The 24,290-nt window shown below is 34.5% G+C and overlaps 1 protein-coding gene across 3 annotated transcripts in view; it reads right to left on the reverse strand.

The window, feature by feature from the left end:
* The window catches only part of LOC150103746 (uncharacterized), a 121,129-nt gene continuing 96,839 nt past the window's right edge, over positions 1–24,290 (reverse strand). For all 3 annotated transcript variants that reach the window (XM_090396996.1, XM_090396997.1, XM_090396998.1), the window contains exons 6-7: positions 18,783–18,939; positions 1–169 (exon numbers count right to left, since the gene is read on the reverse strand). In XM_090396996.1, coding sequence (XP_090253122.1) covers positions 86–169; positions 18,783–18,939 — 241 coding nt within the window. In that variant the 3' untranslated portion in view covers positions 1–85. The remainder of the gene's footprint in view (positions 170–18,782; positions 18,940–24,290) is intronic.

Below are 24,290 nucleotides of genomic sequence, written 5' to 3' on the forward strand. Positions count from 1 at the left end.
GAAAACTAAATAAGACTTTTATTTTTGACTAATATCTTTTGTGCTGAATTTACAAATGGCAATTTTTTTAACAGTTCCACCACTGTCAGCTTTCTCCAAGAAGTTCCTTTGTTTTTAATATCAGCAACTTTTCTCCTTCAGAAAGAAACTGAGCAGTTATGACTTTGATCTGTAAAAAGAAAATGACAGGTTTTAATATCACATTATTTACAATCGATACTAAGCATTACTAATACAGGTTTTGCTGTTATCAATGCATTACAGTATTAACTATGAGTTAGCCTATTGCTGTTTGTTGGTATACTTGGCAAAAGATTTTTTTTTTTTTTTGTCAAACTGCCTACTATTTAGTAATAAAGTATGGATTACATTATGAAAGAAAGCAGAATTACCTCCTAACCAGCTGAAGTGGATGAAACATTCAGACCATATTTCATGGATCAAAATGTGAGCAACATGCTGCTATTAATCCCTTAACAGTGATCATAGAGCCATCAAAAGATTAACTGTAATGGAGCTTTGTGTCCAGCAGACTTAAAGGATACTGTTTTTTTACTTGGAATATCATTTACTGTCCTTCAATATTTTGACTTCTTACTGTACAGTTTATTTACTGTGTTTGTTCCCAAAGATAAAAACAAAATGAATAATTTTGAAATGCAACACGATATCATCTTAGCAACGAATTTATTTACTAATTAAGAAATAAAATGCCGAAAATTTCCCAATGTAAATTTTTTACATTTATTTTTCAAATCAGTGCAGTAGAACAAGATAATTTGTTTCTTTCATTTTACATACAATATTCCAAAATTATTATTTTGCACTATCATTATGTTAAATATTTATAGAAACAATGTTTTCAAATAACATTTAATGAAATAAATACAACTTGATCTTTTTTTTTATCTTTCCTTCCAAAATATCATTATATAGATCATCATGATTCTATTTTCATGAACAAATGATGTCAAATTGTATTACTCACTTTCTGGGTATGAGACTTTTTTTTTTATAATTTCACAAATTTATATCCAATAATATTTCAGTAGGATCTCAGTTGCTCTCACCCTTAACTTAAAATTGTAACAGATGATTTATTATTATTATTATTAGTAGTAGTAGTAGTAGTAATATATGCATTTTAGTAACATCTGATGCTTAATGCTGAACACAGAATGTGGTATAAATATATGAAACCACATCCTATACAGAGTGATTCAAAAAGTTATACTCATTTCAAAGATTTCCAATACCCTCCCCCCCATCCTCTGCTTCAGTAACAAAATTGTAAATAACTACTCTCTACAAGTCTAAGTAGTTATTCCCTGATTAAATTGAATAACTTTTTTTTTTAATAAATTTAGTATGAAAATCAGCAAAGACAGACAATGAAAATAGGCAGAAACACTGAAAATATCAACTGCATGTTAATGGAGAAAACCTATAGAACTAGTAAAACATTTCAGCTATTAGTGAATACGCCAAATTAAATATGGAAATAGACAACAGAATGGGAAAAGTCGGTATGGTAGGAAGTCAACTGAATAAATTTATATGCAATAAGAAAAATTAATCAAAACACTAAATTAACTGTATACAAGACAGTGTTAAAACCAATTTTAACTCATGCAAGAGCTGGGTTAGAAATAAAACAATTGACCAAAGACTAGAGACCATATATATGAGAGTACTGAGAACGATTAGAGGAATGAACAGATGGTAACATCATATTAAAAATGAGGATATTAGGAAAGGATCTAACTTTGTTAGCATTTAGGATGTGTTAGCAGAGCTATCTGAGGTGGTATAGTCACTTTAACAGCGGGAGAGGAAAGATTAGCAAAACAAGTGTTCCTTGCCAGGCTACTGCTGATGTCTAATTTTCTACAGGTCTGAAAGTTTTCAGAGTATTCAAGAATTGTTACTTCATTTTATCATTTGAGAAAAGAAATAAAATAATACTGCTGTCTGTTTAAGTAGATGCTTCTAAAACTGGAATATTTCTCTGCAATCTGACTATTTCAACCATTATCTTCATTTTCATGTTCAGCTGTTTGCTGAAATTATTCTACAGTTTACAAATAAATTTCATGTTATATTTTCACTATAGAAAAAGTATTTATACCACAATAAAAGAAAGTTTAATATTCAGTGTTAGTTTTTTTTCCCCTCCTTAATTTAAAAAAAAATATCAACATGTCTGCCACTTCTGCAATATGCTGCCTTAGAAATACCAGGAAATAATCTTCTCTGTCCCAGCAACAGACTAAAAGCTTAGATTATTTTCACTGCTATGACAATGATTCCTGATATGCTAATCGGTCGGTAATTTACAACAGCAGTCTTGGAACCACCTTTATGCAGTGGAACTATTTTCCCCTCCTTCCACCCACTCGGGACTAACCCAGACCCGAGACTCAAATTAAACAAAATGGTCAAGGGTACTGACAATTCATTAGCTGCTTCTCGTACTACACGAGCTGGTATACCATCCAACCCCACAGATGTATTGACATTGAGGTTATGCAATAGACTACTCACCTCCACTTCATTCACCACAATTCCCGTATAATCTACTGGTTTATTCATTTCTGCAATGTCACCACCTGGATGATATATTCTTGCAAAGTGCTCACTCAGTAACTCAGCTATCTCAACTGATTCAGTTACCTCCCTACCATCGGCATTCTTTAAAATCATTCTGCCATGTACATCTTTCCTTTTACTTGCTACATATCTAAAAAACTGTTCAGGATTCTCTTTAGCCTGCATGGCCAATGTTCTTTCGTAATCCTTTTTTGCTTTTCTTACCACACTCGTCACCCTTCTGGCCTGCGCTTTATACCATTCATGTGCCTGCCGGTCACCTTTCTCCTTAAATTCCCTCCATAGTTGTTTCTTTTTTTGCAGCTCAAGCTTAATGGTGTTATTCATCCATTTAATCCCTACTTGATTTCTTATTCGGACTCTAGGTATACAGTCAGCCATTGCTTCATGCAAGCACTTCTTAACCACCTCCCATGCACTATCAACTTCTAGTCCTTGCAGTTGTACATGCCATGGCACTGAGCCAATCAAACTCCTAAGCTTGTCATACTTTCCAGCCCGATAATTCCACATGTACCCTGTCTTAATTGAAAATTCTACACCTTTAGCCACCTCCCAAGTCAAGACCCTATGATCACTCTCACCGATTGGTGGCAATGTGGTCATATTTGTTACAGCCAAATCCTCAGATGTAATTACTAGGTCAAGCACTCTCTGACCCCTAGTATTTTCCATTACATGCTGTCGCAGATAGTTATCCCTTAATAACCGCAGAAAATACAATTCCTTCCTCCCGTGTGTCCTCTCCTCACTCCAATCAATGTGACCATAGTTGAAATCTCCCACAATAATCACCCTCCTTCCACTCATTTCTTCTATTTGCTTGTGCATACTGTCACCACCATCTTTTCCATCACCTGGTCTATAGCAGCACCTAATTGTATATTTAGTTCTGCTAGCCACAATCTCACACCAAATGGCCTCAAATGTGCTCTTTTCTCTATCCTGCAATTCAACTTCTATTCTCCTTGGCTGTAGCTCATCAGCTATCATCAACAATACTCCTCCCCCCATTTTATTCTCTCTGTCATTCCTGAACACACTATACCCATCACTTTCAATCCCACTAGCTATATCATCTACAGTCAGCCATGTTTCACTAATACCAATAACCTGTGGTCTGGAAGTGCCAACCATGGCCAAAAACTCTTCCTTCTTGTTCCTAATACTCCTAGTATTAGTGTACATGAATTTAAGACCCCCATTAGCCCCAACCCTACCTTGATGCCTTATATTAACTATCCCACTCTGGTTTGTTGTCCTTATTTGCTCTAGCATATTATATTCATTCTTACTTTCAACTGCCTCCCTAAGGACTGTATATCTACTCCCCCCCTCCTTAACGAATCTAGTTTCCCTGAATTTGCACATCCACTACATTCAGCAACACTTTCTCAAGTCTTCTTACACCGTAACCATTCAAATGCAAGCCATCCATCCATCTTATATAGATCCTTTCGCCCATCAAACTCACTCCACACGTCCACAAATTCCACACCACTCGTCATACATAACCCACGCATAAAGTCATTCGCAATTATGGCCCTCCTTTTAAACATTTCACTGTCATACCGTGGCAAAAGACTAATCATTCTAACTCTCTCACTCTTTTCTTTTGCTACCTCAAACAATTCATTCAGGTCTTCTATCATTTCCATTTTATCTCCTTTCAAATCATTCGTACCTGCCACAACAATCATTTCTTTCACCCTTTCCTTTTGCTCTCTAATAGACTCAGTTACATCCTTTATGGTCGCACTAGGTTGGTACGATTTCGTCAAATCCTCTATTAACACACCTCTTACTAACGAGTCTCCATACAGCACTCTATCCTTCATTTTGTTCATGTTCACATTCATACGCCTATTTTTCCTGTCATACCTTTTATTATTGGTTGGTTCATTCAGTCGACTTTTGTTCATGCACTCTAGCTGCTGTTTTGCCCTTTCTATCGCACCATTCAACAACGCGATCTCATTCAATGCATCTATCTCATCTTTTTTATTCTCTGAGAAATCATTAATACTATCATTCACACTTTCTACATTCACACTCTCATAATTCTCATGTACAATTTGCCGTTTCTTGTCATATCGCTATTTTCTTCATTCTGAAGGTTGACAAAAATATCACACTCACGATCCGAAATACACTTCAATTCCTCATTCTCCCTACATTTTCTACACACATTCAATCCTTTATTATCATCTATCCACACTCCGTAAAGCGTACGTTTCACAGCTAGTACACTGACTCATTTCTTTCTACTTGGATACTGAACGAATGAGGATGGGCTGGCAATTTGGGACTTAGCCGACCAAATTGTATTCTTATTGGTTAAACCAAAATAAAAAATGATGGTACAACATGACAAAATTTCATGCCGGCTGGGGCGTCGCCCAGTTAAACAAGGCCTCCATAGTTTTCGCCAGGGAACCAGGGTGAACAGCGAAAAGTCAGCTACTGGAACAAATCAGAAAACACACCCCAACTCAACATCACCAGAGTTAAAGATTGGTACAATCAAAATAAGAAGCCTGAATGGCAAAGAAATGGAGCTAGCTGAGGAATTAGATAAGTACCAGATCGACATAATAGGGGTGACTGAAACAAAAAAGACAAAAACTGGTGAGATCGTTCTGAGCAATAAATGCAAAATGTTATATTCAGGCAATGACAATCAAGGAAAAGGAGTATCCATAATATTCAACACAAAATACGAAGCTAATCTTCTTGAATGGCAGTCAGTCTCAAGTAGAGTAATGTGGGCAAATATGAGAATGGGGAACTGAACAATGAGACTTATTTGTGCCTGATCCCACAGAAGGTTCTACTAAGGTAAAAGTGGAGAAATTTTTTGAGGCTTTAGAGAAAGCAGCTAACACAATGAAAAAGGAAAAGTTGGTCCTTGTTGGGGAGCTAAATAGCAGAGTAGGAAATGATTTTGAGACATACAAAAATATTTTGGGAAAATTTGGAGAAAAGAGCAAAGCTAATAATAATGGCAAATATCTGTTGGATTTCTGCTCAGGACATGGACTGGATATTACTAACACCATGTTCCAACATAAAAATGTGCACAAATTTACATGGAGAGAAGAGGCAAGGAAAAAGAAAAGTCTCATTGACTATGTTATTGTTGATAGTGATGTTTTCTCCCTGGTGCAGGACACCAGAGTGTACAGAGGATTTGAAATTGGAAGTGATCACTATTTAGTCTTCAGCAGGATAAAATTGAATTTCATATTGAAAAGAATAACATGTAAGAAAGTTTTAAAGCAAATAAAAGTTGAGCAGCTCTCAGATGTGAACTGTAGACTAAAATACACAAAGATTATTGAAGAAAAAATGAAAGAGTTTGAGAACAGGAATCAAACCTTGGAGATTCAGTGGCGAGCCTTGAAGAAAGCCCTGATTGATTCAGCTAGACAGGCATGTGGTGAAGTTGTCTGCAAGGATAAAAAAATTAGAACTCCATGGTGGACACAGGAGGTTAAACAGGCAGTGAAGGAAAAGAAGAGGGCATCAAAAGTTCCTGGCAAATAAGTCAGCTTGTGCTCTTAGAGAATACAGAGACAAATGCAAGAATGCTAAACACTGTGTAAAACTAGCTAAACAAAAGTCATGGGAGGAGTTTGGCAAGAATATAGAAAATAAATATCAAGAAGGTGGCAAAATATTCTGGAGGTTGTTGAAGAAGCTTAGGAATGGAGGAAAGAGTGCTGTAAAAGGAATTAGAGATGATAAAGGTGACATGAAAACGGGAGAAAAAGATATCCTTGAAGTATGGAGTAATTACTTTAAAAAAATGCTAAATGAAACAAGCAGTGATGATAGCACAGTGGTAAAAAACACTGACCAGGCATGCAGTCAGGAATACATATCCATACTTGAAGTAGAAAAAGCCATCAAAGGCTTGAAATGTGGAAAGGCAGCAGGAGTAGATGATATTCGACCAGAAATGCTGAAGTATGGTGGTATAAGAGTCTTACAGTGGCTGCACTGCATTGTTCAGAAAGCCTGGACAGAGGGACGAATTCCCAATGATTGGAGTAGAGCTCTCATAGTACCCATATATAAAATGGGAAATAAAACTGAATGTGAGAATTACAGAGGTATTTCCCTACTAAGTGTTCCTGGCAAGATCTATGCAAGTATACTTGAGATTGAGACGAATTGTGGAAGAAAAGCACTACAGTTATATGGTGTCAATGGGGCATTGACACCATATAACTGTAGGTGTCAATGGGGCATTATATCAAGCAATACTTAGTCTTTATTTGAGTTGTAAGTCAGCAGTTAGAATTGAAGGAAGTACAGGAGGATAGTTTAATGTTAAATCTGGTGTGAGACAAGGATGTACATTATCTCCTCTGTTATTCATTATCTATCTATATGGATCACATTATGAAGGAAAGTGGTATTAAACATGATATCAAAATTGGAGATGTTAATGTCAGCTCTTTGCTTTATGCGGATGAAGTTATACTTCTAAATAAATCCGCTACAAGTCTGCAAGATTCTCTGACTAAATTGAATAACTGTTGTAATAGATATGGTATGAAGGTCAACAATAAAAAGACAAAGACAATGAAAATAGGCAGAATCATTGAAAATGGAGAACCTGTGGAACAAGTAAAACAATTCAGCTACTTCATGTTCAAACTAGTTTTAACTTATGGATCTAAGAGCTGGTTCAGAAGTAAAACACTTGACCAAAGAATAGAGACCGCAGATATGAGAGTCCTGAGAAAGATTAGAGGCATGAACAGATGGCATCAATGGCAATATCATATTTAAAACGAGGATATTAGGAAAGAACTTGACAGTGTCAGCATCCAGGAATGCGTTAGCAGAGCTAATCTCAGGTGGTATGGTCACTTAAATAGAATGGGAGAGGAAAGATTAGCAAAACAAGTGTTCTCTGCCAGGTTGGCAGGAAAACGACCCAGAGGAAGACCAAGATACAGGTGGATTGATACGGTACAAAGTGCCTTAGACGATAGAAATATAAGATCTGATAATGTTGGAGTCTTGACAAGTAACAGACTAATTTGAGGAAAATTGTAGATAGGAAGTTAGTAATAATGTAATTTTTTCATATAGTACTATCATATCCTGTACACCCCTTGAGGATACATGCCAGGAATTTGATGATGATGATGGTGGAAATGATTGCGAGACATACAAAAATATTTTGGGAAAATTTGGAGGAAAGAGCAAAGCTAATAATAATGACAAATATCTGTTGGATTTCTGCTCAGGACATGGACTGGTTACTACTAACACCATGTTCCAACATAAAAATGTGCATAAATTCACATGGAGAGAAGAGGCAAGGAATAAGAGGTCTCATTGACTATGTTATTGTTGTAAATTAAAGATACTAAGAAATTATATCTTGGTTTAATCCTTTATCCAAGTGAAAGAAAATAAAGTTTACACCTTAAGTATTTTCAAGACTAAGGAAACTCGTGTAAAGGTGGTATTGACTTCACATCACTTGCGTTAGTATCTCATAATACAAAACACATCTTTACCAAGTTGCCTGTTGTGTTGTTATTTATGCAAATTCACTTAAATCTTATCTATCAAACTTACTATGCAGTTGCTCTAAGTACTGGCCTGGATTTTTGGTCCTATCTCCTTTTTAGGCATAAACACATTTATATTTTTTAATGACTGCACCAGGTCTATGCCCTATAATAATAAAATGCACTATTCAGGAAGACAATTCCAATAATCCAAATATATAAACACCTGCTAACTCCTTCAGACAGTCGTGGTAAAGCCTCTCAACTTAACTTTACCCTCCCGTGACAAGTTCGTAATTTTAGAGTGGTGAGTTGATGCTCTTAGTCAGCAAGACTCAGTTTGTTGTAGAAATACATGTTTATTTTACAACTTTAAATACACTATACAATTATATAAGTTCAATCATACATAAAAACTAAGTTAGGAAACTTGATTCTTTCAAGGGCTGCCTAATGCATGCAAAATTTTATATCTAGTAAATTACTAAACTTAATCTTCATTAACACAATTCACTCATCTAACAATTCCCTCTATATATCTGGGGACATTAAGTCAAATTATCATTAATTTATGGCTCATAATTCCTCTCTCTACAATTCTATTAAACTCACTTAAACAATCTCGATATCTGGTTATAGCCTACTGGAGCAATCACTTAAGAGTTCACTAGTTAATATTGTTCTAACATTTCATACTTCTTGAATCTAAATCTCTTCAAACAAACAGGCTCCTAAAACATAAATAACAAACGTTTACATTACCTTCACTCGATTACGGAATGGGTCTGCTGGTTAATACTGTTGTGGAAGTATCCGAAGTTCGATTCCTTGTTTGGATCACTCGGGGCATTAAATTCCTGCCAAGTGGCTATCCTCTATCTGCTCAATGGCTACCTTTGTCATCTGAGGACTTTACGGGAACGTCTACGACATAGCATCCGCTTGTAATGAAAGCGTTAGCTGCGTCATGCTGGAATTCCGTCTGTAGTTTCATGGACTGCCCGATTCAAACTTCCCGTTGCCACGCATCCTCGCCCGCTCTTCTGCTTGGAAACTGCAACCTCGATTGGACCTCCTCACGACCTTGAATCCCAGGGAAAAAAAGCCTTGTTCCTCCTCCTGCAATCACTTATATTATTCATCACATAACGCCCCCCCTATCTCCTAATGAAACCTCTGTGCGGCACTATGCTCATCTCGATCTCCGATGATGTCAGCACTTTTTCTGTGGTAGGAATCACGGAACTGTTATTACGCACACCTGTTCCTAGTATTACGCAGCCTCAGGCGCTTACACTAACAAGTACCAAACCTTTGGACCCACTCTTACACTTTGTTCAGTGGAATATTCAAGTTAATTTCAGCTGCACTGTATAATACTAAATTTTGATTTATAATTCATTAAAAAAAACCTAAATAACACAATATAATTCCAATCTGTTATACTTCTTTACAAATTTATAAACTGATACATTCTTAGTGTTATATTTCATTATCTTATAATTTCACACCTTTGACACAATATTACTTGATTTTGACTAAATGCAAGTACTTTCTACTATTAAATATTCAGTTTGCTGAGTTGTGCTTGTTGAAATCTGAATGATTTGCTGATACGAAGTAAAGACCATGCAGAGTTCAACAGCCTCAGTCCTGAAAATACTTCAGGTGCAAACTTTATTTGCTTACACTTGGATAAAGGATCAAACCAAGATATAATTTCTTGGTATCTTTAATTTATAGCATGACCAAATGAAAAAACTTCGAACAACTTTTCTCTAATCCAGAATAATTTAATAATACGTTGCAACACCATTTGGCAAATTGTATAGGAAAATATGACTTCCGCATTACTTCAACCTTAGTATCTAGAAGGATCGACTGTGAGATGTGGTGATTAATACCTTAGGAGGGTAATGGATTTCAATGTTGTAGCCAATGAAGTTCTAACTGAGGCTCGGCTATTGCTGTTACCCTCTTGCCATGATCAGAGCTTTAATAGCTCAATAACACCTTATCCCTACACTGTCCTCTACAGATAACAGGAAAGATGAAAAGCATTCTTGCTTTGCCCCTTTAAGCTAGTCCTTATAAGAATAAGAGACCTCAATAAAGGTCAAATCCAGTCTTGGTAGTGACCCTTCCCACAATGCATAGCATTATACATATCTGCAAGATGTACTTTGCACTATGGGATACTAAAGCAAGTGATGTGAAGTCATACCACATTTACCATGAGTTGTCTCAGTCCTGAAAATGCTTAAGGCATAAACTTTGTTTGCTTACACTTGGATAAATGATTAAACCAAGATATAATATGTTATTGTTGATAGTGATGTTTTCTCCCTGGTGCAAAACTACAGTGCACATAGAATTTGAAATTGGAAGTGATCACCATTTGGTCTTGAGCAGGATTTAAAACTTTCTGATATGCCCTTTTCAATATGAAATTGAATTTCATATTGAAAAGGGCATATCAGAAAGTTTTAAAGCAAATAAAAGTTGAGCAGCTCTCAGATGTGAAATGTAGACTAACATACACAAACATTATTCAAGAAAAAATGAAAGAGTTTGAGAATAGGAACCAAACCTTTGAGATTCAGTGGCAAGCCCTGAAGAAAACATTGATTGATTCAGCCAGAGAGGCATATGGTGAGGTCATCTGGGAAAGAAAAATCAGAACTCCATGGTGGACACAGAAAGTTAAAGAGGCAGTGAAGGAAAAGAAGAAAGCATATCAAAAGTTCCTGGCAAATAAGTCAGCTTGTGCTCTTAGAGAATACAGAGACAAATGTAAGAAAGCTAAACACTGTGTAAAACTAGCTAAACAAAAGTCATGGGAAGACTTTGGTAAGAACATAGAAAATAAATATCAAGAAGGTGGCAAAATATTCTACAGGTTGCTAAAATGTTCAAAAATGGACGAATTAGAGATAAAGGCGACATGGAAACTGGAGAAAAAGATATCGTTGATGTACGAGCAATTATTTTGAAAAATTGCTAAATGAAACAAGCAGTAACAGCACAGTGGTAAAAAAAATTCAACAGGCATGCAATCAGGAATATATACGCATACTTAAAGTAGAAAAAGCCATCAAAAACCTGAAATGTGAAAAGGCAGCAGGAGTAGATGATATTCGACCAGAAATGCTCAAGTATGGAGGTATAAAAGTCTTGCAGTGGCTGCACTGAATAGTTCAGAAGTGGATAGAGGGATGAAGACCAGATGATTGGTGTAGAGCTTTCGTAGTACCCATATACAAAAAAAAAAAAAGGGAAATAAAACTGAATGTGAGAATTACAGAGGTATTTCCCTACTGAGTGTTCCTGATAAGATTTATTAAGTATACCTGAGAAACGGTTGAGAGGAACTGTAGAAGGGAAGCTTGGTGAAGAACAAGCTGGATTCAGGCCAAATATAGGCTGTCAGGATCAGCTTTTCACTTTAAGACAAATAGTTGAGAAATCGTGGGATATAACAACGATCTGTATTTAAGTTTTGTGGACCCAAAAGGCATATGACAAAGTGCCAAGAGAGAAGCTATTCAAAATGCTATAGTTATATGGTGTCAATGGGCACATCATATCAAGCAATACTTAGTCTTTATTTGAGTTGTAAGCAGTGAGAGTTGAAGGAAGTATAAGAAGATGGTTTGATATTAAATCTGGTGCCAGACAAGGATGTACATTATCTCCTCTGTTATTCATTATCTGTATGGATTGCATTATAAAGGAAAGTGGTATTAAATCTGATATCAAAATTGGAGATGCTAATCTCAGATCTTTACTTTATGGAGATGATCAGGTGGTCACGTAAACAGAATGGGAGAGGAAAGATTAGCAAAACAAGTGTTCTCTGCCAGGTTGGCATGAAATAGACCCAGAGGAAGACCAAGATATAGGTGGATTGATACAGTAAAAATTGCTTTAGAAGACAGAAATATAAGATCTGATAATATTGGAGTCTTGACAGATAACAGACTGATTTGGAGGAAAATTGTAGATAGGAAGTTAGTAATGATGTAAGTTCTTCATGTGGTACTATCATAATATCAAGTACACCCATTGAGGGTACATGTCAAGAATTTGATGATGACACATTTTATCAAAACCATTCACAAGAGAAATGAAAAAGCAAATACTTCAGGGAGATACTTATATATTTTGAGTTCACAACAATATGAGAATAATAAGGGCAATAATATGTAGTATTTTCTTCTTCACTGGACATGACGATTTCAGTTCAGATTCGTTTTATTTAGAATTTTCTTTCTTTTTTTTCAAACAAAGTGTATAAAATTAATTTCTCACTATTCTTAAGCGAACATCAAAAATAATTATGGATATTGTTTTAGCTGCAAATTACTCAGAAATATATATATATATATATATATAGCAAATATATATTAGTTTCATAGCTGTTTGGTTCAATTCATAAGCAGTGATTCTTGGAAATGGGGGAGGCAAACTGTCAAAGTATTGCAAATAACGTCATATATTATTTACTAAATCACTTAAGGAATTGACAACGTAGATACGAATATAAATTAAATTACACTTTAATAAATATCAGAACTATTTATTAAAGTGTAATTTAATTTATATTCGTATCTACGTTGTCAATTCCTTAAGTGATTTAGTAATGCATAACCAAAGTATAAGCCTCTTTACGAGAATCATATATTATTATCAAACATGTCATGGTCTGTTTTCTGTAAATCACAACCATAAAAGAGTGGAAACTGTAGGCATTCTGTAAACCGATTTCTAACTAGAATTATGACTAAACAATAATTATTTTAGAAGAACCAATATACTTTTAAAGAAATACCTTTGCAATTATTTAATAACAAATTATTTCATGAAAGTAATTTACTTTAATAAAATTTGAGAGAAAAAAAAAGCATGGTAATCTAACAGTAATTAGGCAAAATTAACAAAAACAGAAAAGATTCTGGCATTAGTATTTCTAGGCTCACATAAGATTTACATGCAATAATTGATCACAACCATTTTCTGAACAAATCAATGGCATTTTTTATTACTAAGATAATACATATTTCCGAATAGAAGTTGCTCATATTTTGTCCTGCCATTAACAACAGACAAACATATGATAAAAGAATGAGAGAAAAAAAAAAATTTATATATATATATATATATATATATACTGCCCCCCCCCCCCACAACACACACAACCCCTGAATTCCGGGCTGATAAGCCAGTAAGACAAAAAAACGTGACATAAAAATGTTTTAAATTTCGGCTTATCTTTTTATTATATAGAGTAGATATATATATTTTTAATTCAATACCTCTGTTTAAAACTACAGTTAGGCTGCAAATGTATTGTAAGGAGCTACATATTGCATGCTGTTTAGCAGAATTGGCTTGGACATACAGCTATGATGTGGGTTAATCTGGTTAAGGGTTCTCCTGAGTGTGACGGATTATTGCACCTCTCAATGGAGATACTGATGGCTAGCACTTCTTATCCATAGGTTTTATTTCTGGGAAAACTCCCATAAAATTAATAAAACTTCTTATCCATGTTTCTTAGTTCTACAGTATGCTTCACATCCACATTTTGGTTGATGTGGAAACATGTCAAGGCAGGTAGGTAGGCAAAACCTGGTAGCAGAATTGCAGACATCAAACTCAGCTTTTGCTTTATGTAGATGATGCTGTATTCCTTAACATATCCAATGCAAGTCTCAAAGATTCTTTAACTAAACTGAATTTATTTATTTCTATGGGGTCCTCCCCTTTCCCCCATCCATTAGGATGGGTTCAGGGATTAAGTAAGTATTTTATGACTGTAAATCCTTGTGTGTGTTCACAGAGCTGGTTTGCCTGTTCTGAGGGACAAAAAACCAGAGTTTCTGGGTGAAAAAAACTCTCTACAAGGTGAGTTAGCTGCTGAAAGAGACCAGATAAAGTTTCCTCACATCATGGAAGGGAATCGAATCCAGGTCTTTCCGACCAAAGGGCTTCGTGGTATACCGACTGAGCTACAGAGGCTCTACTAAATTGAATAACAACTTATAACATATGTGGCATGAAAATAGAAAACTTCTACTGTATTCTCAACAGAGAACAGAATTAGTAAATATTCAGCTATTTTTATTTATTTTTAATTCTTATTGCTTATTTAAAATTATGCCTATTTTTAAGCATAATTTTAAAATAAGCAATAAGAATAAGCAAAGCTGATATTGCAGGGTGCCAGCTGAATAAGTTTATATGGAATAAAAAAAAATTAGCCAAAACAGTAAACTAGCAGTATACAAAACAGTATTCAGACTAATTTTAACTAATGGCTCTGAGAACTGGGTTAGAAATAAAATAGTTAATCAATGAAAAACGACATATATGAAAGTTCTGAGAAAAATTAGAGGAGAAACAGATAGCATCATTGGCAGAATCATATTAAAAATTATGATGCTAGGATGGAAATTGACACTGTTAGCATTCAAGAATGATAACGTAAAGTTAAACTGAAGTGATATTGGTCACATAAAAAGAATGGAGGAGGAAAGGTTAGCCAAACAGGTGTGCTGGAAAAAGAGAAAGACCAAAATCTGGATGGACTGATGTAGAAATGCCCTGGAAGAGAGAAATATATGATCTGACAATTGGGGTGCTGATAATTGATAGAATAAATATGAATATTTCTGTAGTTGAGCAAATCTTCATTTAATTTCCAAAAACATCATCAATCAAATTTCTGACATGTACCCTCAAGGAGTGTACAGGATATGATAGTACTACATGAAAAATTTACATCATTACTAACTATCTATCTACAATTTTCCTCCTCCAAATCAATATGTTACACATCTAGACCCCAACATTATCAGATATTATATTTCTATCTTCTAAGGCACTTTTTTGGTCCACGCGGTTAGCCTAGTGGGCTATGCGTTTCACAACCATATGCCTGGACAAGGAGGGTCTTAGGTTTTCGATTCCCATTAACAACGTGAGGAACTTAAGGATCTTCCTCAGGCATAGCCAAGTTAGCCAGTCTTGGGCATGGACAGCAGGTTTTTTCCCACCAGTTTATCTGGAGTGTTTCATCTCACAAGCAAGCAAACCAGCTCCACGAACACATAGGATACACCCATATCCTATGTGTTCATGTTGTATCCTATGTGTTACTTGAAGATATAGTAAAGCAAGGAAGGCAACGGGAAACCACCTTGCTCATAGTCATTTCCCTAGATTGTGGTGTGTGTGTATATACAGGGTGTTCGGGATAAATTTGACATATTTATAATTAATTATATTTTTCCGTAAGTTACATGTATTAACACACACTTCTCTTCATTTAAAAGTTTGGACCCTTCTTCATTCATATACAAGATGTCAGAAAGGATGGATAGCTGGAACCCACCTGAATCATGGAAGAGAATAACTTGTATCATGATGATTCGTGCCCGCCATCAAAATAAGGATATTACGACTGCTGCCCAATGCTCCCTGAATACAGTAAAAACAATCAGGCATGAACTAGAGACTTGCAATGGTGACTACGAGGATGTAGCAAGAAGAAAGATCCCTAGCAGACGATCTGATTGCGTTCGTACAGCAGAATTCCTCGCAAATCTGCAGGAACAGGTGTTGAAGAACCCTGGCATTGGAATTCGGGCTTTGTTCGTGGAGTTGCTAACTGTAGTCAAGCCCTGGATAACAAGGGTAGCCAATGGTAGGCCGTATGTATGGCAGCAGGATTCGGCCCCTTGCCACACCTCTGGGAAAAGTCAAAAATGGTTGTCTGAAAATTTCTACGACTTCACCAGTCCAAATGTTTGGCCTCCAAACTCCCCAGACCTTAACCCCATGGATTATTTTGTATGGGGCGCAGTTGAAAAAGACACCAATCGCACTTCCAGTAATACAAAAGCCCAGTTAATGGATAAAATTAAAACAGTTTTTGCGGCCCTTCCCAGGGAGACTGTAGCATCAGCTTGTTCGAGGTTCCGAAGCAGAATTGAAGCTGTGATCGATGCTAATGGTGGTTATTTTGAGTAAATCTTGTTGATAGTATTGTAATTAACTCTGCCTGTAATGTTTTTTTGTCAATTCATTAAATTTAATAGATACAAAGAAGATTTTCTTTTTCCTTACGAAACTGTCAAATTTATCCCGAACACCCTGTATATATGTGTGTAATAAATTTTTTAACTTGGGGATATTGTATATTAGGATAACCAAGTAATTTTATAAACTTGGCTATTTTAACTCCTAGTCCCAAGTATGCAAACAATTAAGTTTGCGCCTGAAACAAAGTTCAAGTCTAAAGATGTTACAATAAGGCTCCGTATTACTAAAACCTTGGTATTTAGGGTCTAGCTACTCACTGAGGAGACCTCAAAAAAGGTTGAAACCGGTCTGGGTAGTGACCCCACCCATAATGCATTGCAGTATACATCTTCTAGTGAGATGTGCTTTACATTATGGGAAAATACTAAGAATAGTGATCAGAGCTTTACCCACCTTTACAATGAGTTGCCCTGGTGTTGTAACATCTTTAGACTTGAACTTTGTTTCAGGCGCAAACTTAATTGTTTACATACTTGGAATTAGGAGTTAAAATAACCAAGTTTATAAAATTACTTGGTTATCCTAATATATATATATATATATATAGCTGCTCATAAATAGCCAAAAGGCTATAACCACATCAAGGCACTTTTTACAGTATCAATCCACCTATATCTTGGTCTTCCTCTGGGTCTTTTTCCTGTCAACTGGCAGAGAACACTTGTTTTGCTAATCTTTCCTCTCCCATTTTGTTTAAGTGACCATACCATCTGAGATTAGCTCTGCTAACAATGTCAAGTTCTTTCCTAATATCCTTGTTTTTAATATGATATTGCCATTGATGCCATTAGATGTCTGCAGTGATAACTGCAGAAATCTAATGCATGCAACATGTTTTTATGTTTACCATCTAGCATGAACTTACCTGTTTGCCTTGTAACAGTTAACATTAAATCAGCTCCATAATCTTTCATTTATATTTGTTTTGATGGGTGAAGAAGCCATCAATTCTCTTTTAGGTGGTGAAACTAGTCAGTGTAATTTATTTATTTAGGTAATGACTGATAAATTCCTGTGTTCTATGAAGTTTTTGTAAGTTGTCAGACTTACATCACCAGGAGCACAAAAGTTCTGATAACATGTGCTATGTGTAATTAATTTTTTCTAGTCTTTTTATGCAAGTTTTGACCCTTGAAGATGTCAGTCTGACAACTTACAAAACCTGTAAGGTTATACTGTTTATTTTAAATGAACTTGTTTTATGTTTAGAAACATGTGGTCTCAGTATTGGAAATTAAATGAAATTAAGTGAAGAGTTAGGGATTAGTAACAGTCCAAATAATCATGTAGTATTGTCATAGTATACTGTATACTACTTGAGGATACATTCAGGTGGTGATGGATGATGATAATTAGCTGGGCTTGAAGAAATGAACATATTCTAGTTACAAATTATCTTCAAGGAAATCAGTTCTATTGTTTTAATGAAACACATTAAAATTTATGAACTGCTGAAATGACTACTATTTATATCATCCAGAGTGAATTTACGAATACTCATAAGATAAATACCTAACAATATTTTATACTGAACCAATAAAAAAAAAATATTTTTAAAAGTTTCAGAAGTTCAAAAGTTTTTTTTTGTCTACTTTGCATAAGAAATGAGTATTTATTATCCTTCTTTTTTAATAATTTCACAGCCAAGAAATCTTTCATGCTCATTTTTCTCATAACTTACGAAATTTAATTTCATAACCAAATAAAATCTTTTGTGTGAAACTTAATCATGCATTTCAGTTTTAATATTTTATACACTTTCTAATTTCCTTTCAATGCCATAATTCTGTATATTTCAATGCCAAAATATCATATATTTTGTATATTATCAATTATGACCATATACAAAATACATATATAAAAAGTAAATGCACAAGTAAAATTGTGCATTTACTTGGAACCAATGACATAACCAATAAGGCACTGCCCAAAAATACGTTAAAATAACAAAAAAAAAAAAAAAAAAAAAAAATTTGTAAATAAACAAAATAAATAATTTCAGTCCATGTATTTTTGATTTACCTCCTAGTAAATGCAGTTCACTCTGGTGAAATATTTTACCTCCTATTATTCACAATATTATGCTAGTGCCATTGTACTTCTATGTGCTTCAGTTAAGACTTTTTGATACTTCATAATAACATACAAATTTGCATTACAGGTGATTCTCAATATACTAAACTCATAGAGACCACATATTGTTTGTTATAGCAGTCTGCTATAATGAACTTCCTTAAGAACAGTAATGTGTGCTTGCAGATCTTTGGCTGGGTTCAGTCATTTATCAAAGAGTGCCATTTGCTATAGGAGAATTAACTGCATAATGATTTTTACTACAGCATGAAGTGTGTTTTATTGTAAGGAATATAAAATCAATATGCAGGTTTTTCAAATTTCTTTATAATTTATTTAAATTACTATATGAAGTCTACAAACTGCTGTGTAACTCCTAATTAGCATTCTCACTTTCTGGTTAAAATTCTTATCCACTGAAAAATGTTCCAATTTACTTGTCAAATATTTTAATCATACCTGCTCTTGAACTTTAAAAATCAGGTCTTCAGAAAATCCCTCCTTTCTTTTAACCTCTTTTATAAAATGATTCTGGATACTCTTCATTTCATCATTAGCTTTATTTAATAACATTTTAGCATTTTTTGCTAAATGTTCTCTATGTTCTCTTGTTACTCTGCAAATTATACAACAATCAATTATGACCATATACAAAATACTGAAATAATTAGAACTGTCAGATTAGTGATCACTTTTCATTTTAGACAAATTATGGACTCTACAACCATGTTATAAATAATTATTTTAATTTCCTGATATTTCAACCTTCATATTAAGGTCATGATCTGGAGTACACACACACACACACACACACACACACACACACACACATATATATATATATACAGAGACAAGCTAAATTACGTTTCACACAGTATGCTGAAGAGACAATGATTTGATCAACAGTTATTTTACTGGCCTGACCTCTAGTGAAAATAAAATTATAATAAATAAATGAAATAAAATAAAATAACTACATCAAAGCTATATTCTATTTAAGACAATATCAGAGAAACATTCTTTCATATAGACAGTTTCATTACAGTAAAAATGATGTCCTAATTTAACATGACAATTGTTATATTACATATAAAAACCTGGATTACCAATGGTCCTATTTATAATTAACGCTTAGGGAGAAAGGTTAAGTAGGTAGAATATGTGCCTTCCATATTCTTGGGGTTTTTAGATCATTATTCTTAAAATTAGGGTGGTTGATAAGAATCTCACAGGCCTCCTTAAATTTACATTCATACCATGTTTTGGTGTGATGTAACCAACAGGTGCTTTTCCAGTCAAGTCTATGTAAAGTATTCAGAGCATGATCAGAAAGACCAGCTTGACCATCATCATCATCAAATTCCTGCCATGTACCCTCAAGGGGTGTACAGGATATGATAGTACTACATGAAAAAAATTACATCATTACTAACTTCCTATCTACAATTTTCCTCCAAATCAGTCTATTACTTGTCAAGACTCCAACATTATCAGATCTTATATTTCTATCGTCTAAGGCACATTGTACCGTATCAATCCACCTATAGCTTGGTCTTCCTCTGGGTCGTTTTGCTGCCAACCTAGCAGAGAACACTTGTTTTGCTAATCTTTCTTCGCCGGTTCTATTTAAATGACCATACCACCTGAGATTAGCTCTGCTAACGCATTCCTGGATGGTGACAATGTCAAGTTCTTTCCTAATATCCTCGTTTTTAATATGATATTGCCATTGATGCCATCTGTTCACGCCTCTAATCTTTCTCAGGACTTTCATATCTGCGGTCTCTAGTCTTTGGTCAAGTGTTTTACTTCTGACCCAGCTCTCAGATCCATAAGTTAAAACTGGTTTGAACACTGTCTTGTATACAGCTAATTTAATGTTCTGACTAATTTCTCTCTTATTCCATATGAATTTATTCAATTGACTTCCCACCATACCAGCTTTGCTGATTCTGTTGTCTATTTCTATATTTAATTGACCATCTTCACTAAATATTGTGCCTAAGTAGCTGAAATGTTTTACTTGTTCCACAGGTTCTCCATTCACAACACAGTTGACATTTTCAATGATTCTGCCTATTTTCATTGTCTTTGTCTTTTTATTGCTGACCTTCATACCATATCTATTACAACAGTTATTCAATTTAGTTAGAGAATCTTGCAGACTTGTAGCGGATTTATTTAGAAGTATAACATCATTCGCATAAAGCAAAGAGCTGACATTAACATCTCCAATTTTGATATCATTTTTAATACCACTTTCTTTCATAATGTGATCCATATAGATAATGAATAACAGAGGGGATAAAGTACATCCTTGTCTCACACCAGATTTAACATTAAACCATCTTCCTGTACTTCCTTCAATTCTAACTGCTGACTTACAACTCAAATAAAGACTAAGTATTGCTTGATATAATGCCCCATTGACACCATATAACTGTAGCGTATTGAATAGCTTCTCTCTTGGCAGCTTGACCATAGTTATTATATTTAATATGCCGTTTATGTTCCTTTTTTCTGATAGGAATTGTACATCCTGTTTCCTCTATATAGGACAAATTACAGGTGCAACGAATACAGTATACTCCGGGGTGGGCAAGCAGAGGGAGTGGATCCTTGGGCGAGTTGAGCAAGTTCTTTAATTTTGCAAGAGGTTTAAAGGTAACTTTAAGGTTGTATTTCTGTATTATTCTGTTTATTTGTCTGATATGCCTTTAATGTATGGAATGGTTACAGTTTTATTGTAATCTAATTTATTTTTATTTTTAAGTGAGGTCTTGTACAGAATTTTGTTGGTAGTATTTTGGCTGTAACCATTTTTAGGAAGTTACTGCTGATAACTTTAATTCATCTTTAAGTGCTTGTTCATTGGAGCAAATCTTAAAAGTTCTGTTTTTGTATATTAATTACCCCCTAGTTTTTGAGTTGGATGGTTGTAGGAGTTTTTGTGTATGTATTGGCCAGTATGTGTCAGTTTCCAGAAAACAGTGACGGAAAGACTGCCAGAAGGAGGATGTGTGACAAGTGCATCTAGAAACAGAAGTGTGTTCTGATTTTCAATCTCAATTGTGAATTGTATGCATTTGTGCTGTCTGTTTAAGTGGCTGAGGAAAGTGTCTAATGTCTGGCGACCATGGGGCCAGATAGCGAAAACATCATCAATGTATCTAAGTCAGACTTTGGGATTTAAAGGAGAGAAATGTTCCATGTAAAAGTTCAGCAACATGCTCTAGATTCTGTGCCTTCTTTTTGTAGGTAGAAAGTGTTTTGCCACACAAAATAGCCACAATGTAGTGCATGCGCAAAAATCTCTGTGATATCAGGAAGGAATTTGTTCTGTAATAGAAGGATTGTGTCATTGATTGGGATACTTGTGAAGAGGGCAGAGATGTCAAAACTGACTAATAAATTATCTTTTTCCAGTGTGATGTCTTTGATTTTGTTTACAAAGTGTTGTGTGTTTTTAATATAGGAGGGGGAATGACCTACCAATTCCTTGAGTGTTGACGCTAGTTTCTTGGCTAGGTGATAATTGGGAGATTCTAATCAACCACCCTAATCTTAACAATAATGATGGTCTAAAAATCCCAAGAATATGGAAGGCATATATTCCACCCACTTAACTTTTCTCCCTAAGAGTTAATTATAAAGAGGACCAATATGTAATCCAGAATCTTAAATCAAATATAACAATTGTCATGATAAATTAGGACATCATTTCTACTGTAAGAAAACTATCTACATGAAAGAATGTTTCTCTGATATTGTCTTATATAGAATATAGCTTTGATGTAGTTATTTTATTTTATTCAATCAATAGTGCATGGGAATGGGCTAAGAGAAGTGTCTGAGGAATGCATAAAACAGAAAAAACTCTGATCTATTACTAGAAGAAAAGTGATGACCATGTCCAGAAGCAGTATAAAATGCAGAAAGAAAATCATCTCCAGCTCCCATTCCACTTTTTTTTTTTTTGGCTTTTCCACTTCAAGTATTGATATGTACTTTTGATCTCATTCCTCTTGAATATTTTATACCAATATTCTATCATTTTTTTTGTTTCATTTCACAATTTTTCAAAGTAATTAATTACTCAAGATATGTAGAGTAGCTTTACCTTCAGTTTGCATGTCATCTTTATCATTCTTGATTCTTTTCCTCCATTGCTTCTAGAACATTCTGCTAACTTCCTGATATTTATTTTCTATATTCTTACCAGTTATTTTGTTTAGTTACTTTTACACAAAACTTAGTATTCCTATATATTTTTCTATATGGTCTCAAAGTGCATATAGATTAACCCCCCCAACCAACCACGATATCTATAGATGTCCAGCTAAATTTAGATACGATTCTGTAACACCCAATGAATAACATGGATAAGAAGTGCAATTTGGTCTCACTATTTCATCCACCTTGGCTGGTAGGTAGGTTAAACAGTCAGGAACTTTCTGTAAGAATTCTTTTTCTGAACTACTACTTTAACTTCTTGAGTTCATTGCAGGGATCCTATTTCTTGGATGTCTCTATTTCTTCAAATACTGCCACTGAGTTTCTAATGTTTGGAACTTGATCTTAATCTCTTTCAATTTTCTGCAATAATATTTGTATAATTTAGCTTGTTGTTCAATATCTTAAAGCTTTTTAATTTTAATTTATTTAATGCTTTTTAAAAACTTTTTTTTAAGCAATTTCTCTTCAATGTTTAAGGTAATCATTTTTTTTTTCCCCTTACTCTGAACTAGCCAGCCTTGTTGGTCAAGTGGTTAGCGTATCACTTGCCAGCCAAAAGACTGCAGGTACATATCAATACAAACATTGTATGTTGAAAGGTTTTTACTTGGTTATATTATAAATTAAAGATATCTCATGATGCAAAGCACATTGCATCATGAGATACTAAGGCAAGTAATGTGAAGTCATATGCCACCTTTGCCACGAGTTGCCCCAGTCCTGAAAGATACATTAGGTGCAAACTTTGTTTGCTTACACTTGGATAATGGATTAAACAAAGTATATAATTTCTTGATATCTTTAATTTACGAACACCTATGTATGAATGTGAATTCTCAAAAATATAGACTATGTATTGCTCTATCTGTAACCACTATTCATCATCTTGTTTTTCTCCTAGTTTCTCTTCCACAATCTTCAACTTCTTTTCAAGTAGGCTTGCACAAATCATACCTAGAACACTTAGTAGAGAATATTCATATTTGTAGAATTAGGGACTCAAAAACACACGTGTTGAACAGATTATTTTATTAATTACAAATAAAATAAAACTTGACATTTCGACCTCTATATCGAGGTCATCATCGGAAGAATACAACTGTATACAGAACCAAGCTACATGCTCATGCTTTCTATATCAGTAAACTAAATCTACGTAGTTAATAAATCTTTTTTCTAGCCTGACCTCTAGTGATAGAAAGGAAAAACAAAAATAAAGTAAGAAAGAAATAAAATTATATATATATATAAAAAAAAAAAAAAAAAAAAAAAAATTATATATATATTATAAATAGATAAATGCAACTACAATAAACTGTTAGAGTCCTCATGTATTAATATTTCTGGATAGTTACAAAATGATTTCTTTCAGCTATTGAATGTTCTAAACACTTCACCAGGTCACCAGGTTGTCTTCTTGTAGTGGGAATTTTTCTAATGCTAGTTTAGGTTTTGGTGTGGTGTAGTGACTTGGTATTTTTCAGTCAATTCTATGGTATGTTTGGAGTGCATGGTCAGAAAGGCCTGTTTTACCGAAGTGGAGGTATTTATGTTGGAGATTTAATGGACTTTTTACAGCACTCACAAAGAATTAAAATAGAATTTAATACTTCCTATATTTCGTCCTAGTCACTAGGACATCTACGGGGATTACAAAGACAATTAATGTAACATGCACACAAAAACTTACAATACTAAGCCCAACCACGTGGGTGACAATAAAGTCCTATC

This window comes from Typopeltis vanoorti, chromosome 8, assembly GCF_054136105.1.
Source record: "Typopeltis vanoorti isolate ZY-2024b chromosome 8, IOZ_Tvanoo_1.0, whole genome shotgun sequence".
NCBI lineage: Eukaryota > Metazoa > Arthropoda > Arachnida > Uropygi > Thelyphonidae > Typopeltis > Typopeltis vanoorti.